This window comes from Leopardus geoffroyi, chromosome B4 (genome assembly GCF_018350155.1).
Source record: "Leopardus geoffroyi isolate Oge1 chromosome B4, O.geoffroyi_Oge1_pat1.0, whole genome shotgun sequence".
Taxonomy (NCBI): Eukaryota; Metazoa; Chordata; class Mammalia; order Carnivora; family Felidae; genus Leopardus; species Leopardus geoffroyi.
Genome location: NC_059341.1, coordinates 142,698,917 through 142,705,693, shown reverse-complemented (window position 1 = coordinate 142,705,693; position 6,777 = coordinate 142,698,917). Strand labels below are relative to the sequence as shown.

The 6,777-nt window shown below is 62.9% G+C and overlaps 1 protein-coding gene across 1 annotated transcript in view; it reads right to left on the bottom strand.

The window, feature by feature from the left end:
• Nucleotides 1–1,386: 1,386 nt before the first annotated feature.
• The window catches only part of SHANK3 (SH3 and multiple ankyrin repeat domains 3), a 51,781-nt gene continuing 46,390 nt past the window's right edge, over nucleotides 1,387–6,777 (bottom strand). Inside the window, 1 exon segment of the mRNA XM_045465180.1 lies at nucleotides 1,387–3,944. Coding sequence (XP_045321136.1) covers nucleotides 3,353–3,944 — 592 coding nt within the window. The 3' untranslated portion in view covers nucleotides 1,387–3,352.

Here is a 6,777-nt window from a genome sequence, read left to right as displayed (position 1 = left end):
CACAGGCACTGAAGGTTCTGACTTGTCTTCTGAGGTATGAGGGTGGGGGGTATTCGTTCTCTCCCCCAAACCCCTTAGGAGCCAGAGTGGGTGATGCCCTTTCTACGGAAGGCTTGTTGCCTTCCTCTTCCTCCTCCTCTCTTCTGTTGAAAAGCTGTACTTGGCCCAAGCTCTGGCCCAGACCCGGAGAGACCCAGGGCTCCTCGTGCAGAGGATCCCAGCCCCCCAACGCCCTGGCTCAGGCAGACCGCAAGTCGGGCAGGGTCCCACCTCCGCCCCCACATTTAGACCCTCCCAGTTCCTTACTCCTTGGCTTCCTTCATGGCCTCTTCTGTATGCTGACCACAGCTTCTGACTTGAAAATGAAAACTAAAATTTTGGAAAAGTTGAAAATTTGAAATTGTGGGGCTTTCTAGATAGCCTGCAAGCCTCCCAAGGTCCAAGCCTCACAGGGCCTCACCCTCCCTCCCAGGCCAGCCAGACCTGCACTTGCCCCCTCAAAGCACCTCTGCCTGCCCCCACCTCCTCTGCGTGAAGACACTGGAGTCTGTCCGTCTTCCAGCCACTTCACTCCCTCTGGGATCGTCACACTTTCCGGTGGGATCTCCCACTGGTCCCGCCCCTGACCATCGGTAACCCAAGTCAAGGTCCACGTTTATTACTCTGTCAGATCTGCACTCCACCTTGACCCGGGGCGGCCAGGATCTGCAGGCACTGCCCCTGCCAAGACCCTGTCAGGTGACTGATGCCTGAGGAGCCCTCTCCCAACTCCCGCTGGGCCTCCTGTGCCCACTCTGTGGGAAGATACCCAACCATCCACACCGTTCACCCTCTCTTCCACCCTTAAGGTGCCTCTGCCCTTCCTGTGGGTGGGCCACGCCCCACCCGGTGCCACACTAGCCTTGCCACATCATTGGCTGGTAGCAGCCAGCTGCTCACATGACTGTCAGCTCGGGTGGTTGGGGGGGGGGGGTGGGGGGGTGGGTAGTAAAGCCCGGACAAGGGCAGTAGCCGTGGGGGCAGGACAGCAGGCACAGACACGAGAAGGTTCAAAGAATTCAGCAACAAATGGGCACAGTGGGGGAGGTGGGGCAGGGGGACAGAGGACAACCGGACGCCTACCTCAGGAGGGCTACACTCAGCGAGCTGGTGGGCAGAGAGAAAAGCTTCCAGACAGGAAGCGTGAGCTGAGGCCCAGCAGGAGTCCGGAAGAGATGCGAAGAGAAGCCTGGCATGGGGACGTGGGGTCAACGAGGAGACTGAGACAGGGCTGAGAGTCACCAGTGCATGTGGCCGAATGCTCGTGTCAAGGCTGAGGTTCGTCCCATTCAGGGGACAGCAGTTTGTGCTCGCAATACCTCCTCAAACAGGCAACTGAGAGACGGCTTCATTTCTTATAAATTTATTACATAATAATATTATAATAATTATTATCAATAATAATAATATAAGAAACATAGATCTCTGTGGGGTGTATCACAACGTCAGGGTCAGGAGGCCTCAGGACTGGAGCAGGGGTGAAATCCCCCGGATGGAACTCCATACAAAAGGAGGGGTGAAGCGGGACTGACCCTGTAAAGTTAAAAACCCAAATTGAACGGAACCAAAAACCCACAGGTGAGTGTGAGACTGAGGGTGTATGTGGCAGTCTGTTACAGTGACTGCTGCTGTGTGTGACCTGGTCTGTCGGTGAGAGGGTTACTGGGTGTGACTCTGCCCAGGGAATGGGGCCGGTGGGCCAGGGCGGGGCAGGCGGGCACAGACCGGCGTGCCAGGCCCCTGGGCTGTGAAAACTTCAGTTTTCTGTTTTTTTTTTTTTTATTAAAAAAAGCTAGAAATATAAACAGAAACTTGTGAGTGACGTGGATGGAGCTTAGTCCAGACTCCAAACCCTAGGTTTAAAAACGTCCCAGGGCCCCCCACCCCACAGGTCATTGCTGAGTGTGAGGAGTCACAGTAAGGGGGGCTGGGGTGCCCTCTGGGGTCTTTGCCTCTCCCCAGGGCTTGCGGTGGCCTGACTCTAGGGGTCCTCTATGATCCCCCCACCCCCGAAGCCCAGTGGGGGGCGGGGCACTGCCTCCAAGGGCTCTTGGGAGCCTGTCCAAGCAGCAGAGCCTCACCAAGGAGGCCCGCTCAGGCTAGACGAGGCTCTGGAAGGACGGGCTGGGCAAACAGCAGGTCCTAGGGTGCCTCTGACTTTCTTTGGAAGTGGAAATGGGGTGCTTTCACAGGGACATACCCATACATGCACCCTGTGCACACTGCTGAAGCCCCCACACTAGTCCAGAGTGGCCCGTTGGGACCACACTCCAGTCAGGCACACACAGGGCTCCGACGCACTCAGCCGCACCCAGAGTTTCACACACTCGCACGTGCGTGCGCGCGCGCGCGCACACACACACACACACACACACACACACAGGGCAGGAACAGGAGACTTTGGGGTCTGAGGCAGGGAGGCTTCTCTGCTGTGGTTGCCCAACAGTGTGGGGAGGAGGCTAGACCCCTCCTGGGAAGGGACCCTGTGAGGGACTCGGCTGGGGCGGATGCCAGGGCCCTGCCCCTCCCCAGGGCAATGGTCTCCCAGGCCACCTGACCTGGCTAGTGCCCAGCAGGACTCGCCGCCTGCCGCCCCTCCTCCACGCAGCACCTGAAGGGTCGGTGGGGCACACTGTAGCTCAGCAAGGGGAGAGGGCCGAGCTGGGGCCCCAGGGCGGGCTACTAGGACCCTGGCCAACCCCAGACCAGCTGGAGCGTCCCCCGCCCCATGTGGGGTGGCAGTGGCAGTGAGGGGCCAGAGATGGAAGACTGGGCAGCAGCAGCGGAACCAGTGGCGGGGGAGTGGGGGGGGGGGGTGTAGGGGAGGGGAAGGGAAGCTATTAAGGACAGAGATATTTGTTCCTTTTCTCGTTCCAAATATAGAGTGGATTAAAATATGCAAAACAGGGGGGGGCTCCTAGGCCCCCAACCGAGAACCCCAAGTCTCCCCCCTCCCCCCGAGTCACCAAGGTGTGTCCTGACCTCGCATGCTGGACTAGGTCCCCCCCCTCTGGGAGAGTAGCCACCAGGAGCTGTGCGGGAGATGGTCAGGCCGGAGCACCCCACCCCCAACCCTCTCCCGCTCCAGCCTCCCTGGCCCTCGCCCTTCCTGACCGTGTGCTGGGTGGGACTCGCCGGCCGGGGAGGGCACTAAGCAATGTACAGGGCAAGTCTCCGAGCAACAGCAAACAGGACGATTCATGCAACATTCCTGGCCCGGGCGCCTTTGTGGGGGGCAGGCCGAGCCCGCGGCCCGGGGGTGGGGGTGGGGGGCCCTGCCGGCAGGGCGCGGCTGGGACGTGGGGAGGGGGCGTCAGCTGCCGTCCAGCTGCCTGAGCGCGCGCTCAATGTTCATGCGGTGGCCCACGCGCGTGACGCCCAGCTCCACGAAGTCGTCCTTGGTGAGCGCCGGCAGGTGCGCGCCCTCGATTTCGTGGTCCTCGAAGCGGTCGCGGTGCTCGCCCAAGTGGATGCTCTCCAGCCAGTCGCCCACGTCGAACTTGCTCCACAGCTGCAGCGGCTTTTGTTGGAAGGGCCGGCGCGGGCCGGGGGCCCCGGGGCCGGGGCCAGGCGCTGGCGAGGGCAGCGGCGACGGCGAGGGCGAGCGGCTGCGTGCGCTCACGCTGCGCACCACAAAGCGCACCTCCTTCGGCTCGTGCGGGATGGAGAGGCTGGACGACTTGAGGATGGTGGGAGGCGTGAGGCCGAAGGGCCGCCCCGCGCCCCCCGCGCCCGCCCCCAGCCCCTCCACCCGCTCCAGCGACGCGGGCTTCACTGGGCTCGGGGCGCGCCGCGCCACGGGGTAGCGGCCGCCGGGCCGCACCGGGTAGGAGGCCCCGCCGCCCGGGCCCCCAGGGCTGCGCTGCGCTGAGATGGAGCTCAGCTCACCGAGGCTGCTGAAGAGCCTGCGGAGGGAGAGGGGGTCAAGGCCAGGTGAGGGGCGCCAGGAGATGTGGGGGCAGGCAGAGGGGAGAGGGGCCAGTGGCCAGGAGGACGCAGGTCGGGTGGGTACTGGGGCTGGGGTGGGGGTAGCCTTAGGGCCACAGGAAGAAAGAAGGGTGGGGTCCTGTGGTCAGGATAGGGCCCCTCTGTTTGGCCCCCAGGGTCAGAGCCAGGGCCCTGCCAGGAGAGAAGGGGCCCTAAACCGAATGGAACATAAAGAGTAAAAACAGAGGGCCCCTTCACTCCATGGGGATCCGAGAGCAGCCCACCAGAGGAAAGAGCCTCTCGTGGCAAAGGGCTGACTGCCCCATCCCTGACAGCCTCCGACACAGGCTCTGGGCACTGCCCCATCCGCCCGTGTCCTGGACAGTAAGACTGGCAGTACCTCTCCCCACTCCCACACACAGCTCTGCTCTCCCGAGGAGACCCAGAGAAACCTGGGCAGGCTTCAGGGACGGCTGAGTCGTGATGAAGGCTGGTGGCTGCACAGACTGACCAAGTCCATGAGTCAGAGACAGACACCAGGCAGCGCTCATGCCCACACAGAGCAGCAGCATGTGCAGGTGTCGGGCAGCGACACACCCATGACAGTCGGCCTCCCTGCACAGGACGGCACCCACACGCATCGCAGACATGCAGCAGCAGCGGCAGGAATGGCAGCAGCCTGCTCGTGACAGGGACACGGCAGCACACGTGCGCACACACACACACACACACACACACACACACACAAATGATGCCTCTCTTCCCAACATCACCTGACAGGACCCCCAGACCTGCAGCCCCTCTCCAGCATGGCCATGGTGGGAGGCCTACCTGGGGGCACCTCCAGAGAAAACCCACTCCCCTCTCCCACCCCCTCCTTTCGGTCCCTATCCCCAGTTGCGCCCAGGGGAAGCCTCAGGGGGCTGTCGGTGGCACAGAAGCCTCACGAAGCCAAGCGGAGCAGAGACCAGGGTGACCAGGTGCAGCTATGGACAGTGAGAGGCATGGGATGGGCATGCTCACTTACACAGCCGGCGCTCGGGACCACCGCGCAGCTAGACAGAGCAGCCACATGCAGATGGGCAGGAGAGAGCAATGAGAAAGAGTGTTAGCAGCCCAGGCCCACGCAGCAGGCACATGGCCCACAGTCACAGCTACAGTATGGCAGCCAGGTACGGGTCTCCCTGGCCAGACACCCGCTGGGGGAGGAACTCAGTCAGGTACAACGGGAGAGAGCACATCTGGGGCTGCTGGGGAAAGGGACCCGCAGGCCACACGTGGGCAGATCTGGGTGGCTTCCGGGCCTGCCTGTGTGACCTCCACAGGCTTTCCTTGGGACACTGTGTGGCAGGTGCTCGGCAGACACCTGGCACTTGGGTGACACTTCGTGCCCCCTTACCCTCTCTGCGGCCTGACTGACCTCTGCAGCTGCCATCCCCCCTCCCTGCCCCTGCCCCTGCCCCTGCCGGGCTGAGGAGCCTCCTCTGGGTGCCCCCATCTGCCTCTGCGCTATCCTGACTGGTGCCAGTCTCGCGCCGCACAGGGCACCCGGGGCGTCCTTCCGCCCCTCCGTGCAGGCTTTGTCTCTTCATCTCCCACCTGGGCAAGACCAGCCTCTCCCTAAAGGTCCAGCTCTGTCTGCCCCCCCCCCCCCCGCTTGACCTCAGTTCCAGTTTCCAGCTTCCATCACTTGCCACCGGCTTTCTCCCCTCAGCCGCTCTCCCCGCTGCCTCCCCCCCAGTGCTCAGACCCACAGCAGAGCCTCCTGAAACCAGGCCTCCCTCCGCCCCACCCCCCATGGCGAGGGGCTCTAAGGACACCTGGGGTGGGCTCAGGGAACAGGTAGCAGCCAGAAGAAACCCTCCCTGCTCCCACCACACCTGATCTCCCTGGCACCACCTGGGCTTTGGGGCAAAGTGGGTCGGCAGTGAAGGAGAGAGGGAGGGGACCCAAGGGGATGTTGCAAGGGGGTGGTGGGTGCCCAGGTGGTGGTGACTGCTAGGGAAATGCTAGGGTGGGGGCTGCAGTGCAGGGTAAGGTGCGGAGGGGATGGTCCCAGTATAGCTCCACCACGACTCTCACCCGGCGACCCAGGCCTGAGGACCTCGTGTCTCAGGAGAGAATCCTGCTTAGCCCTACCCCAAGGGTTAAGTTTCAGTGGAACCATGTGGGTGTGCCCAGGGTCTCCGGTGTGACAGAAGCATATTGACAAGTCGGCAGGACCACAGCCAAGCTGTGAAGGCAGAGAGAACTGGACAGGTGCTGGGGAGTGCAGTGGAGACGCCTGGCCTGAGCCCAGAGCAGGGTCTGGGCTCCAGGACGCCCTTCCGGCCAGTGCCGAAGCGCTCCTTCCTGTCAGAGGGGCGAGGCAGGCTCTAGCAGCACCCAGGCAGACCCTCCTGAGGACAGGTGGTGGGTGCCAGGAGATGGGCACCTGCCGGAGAAAATGCGGCTGATGCCAGGAGGTGCCATGAGTGAGGGAATGAAGAGCCGTATTCCACTGGGTGGGGAAGTGGGGAGAGAGCCAGTCCTAAGGATGCCCAAAGCATGGTGGACATGGCAGGAGGCCTACAAGAAGAGCATAAGGAAGTCTGTGGCCTCCCAAGGCCCCAGGACACAGCAGGCAGTGGCCAAGGGTACCCATGGCCCAAGTGCTTGCCCCTCCTCCCTTCCTCCAGGGGAGCAGGGAACTGCCCACGTCGTCCCCTGAGCAGGAACCCCAGCAGCGTCCACAGCCAAGTCTCCACGCCACTTCGGCACAGCCGTCACCGTCTGTCGCCACTCTCAACCGACGCCGCCCCAGCCGGGCCC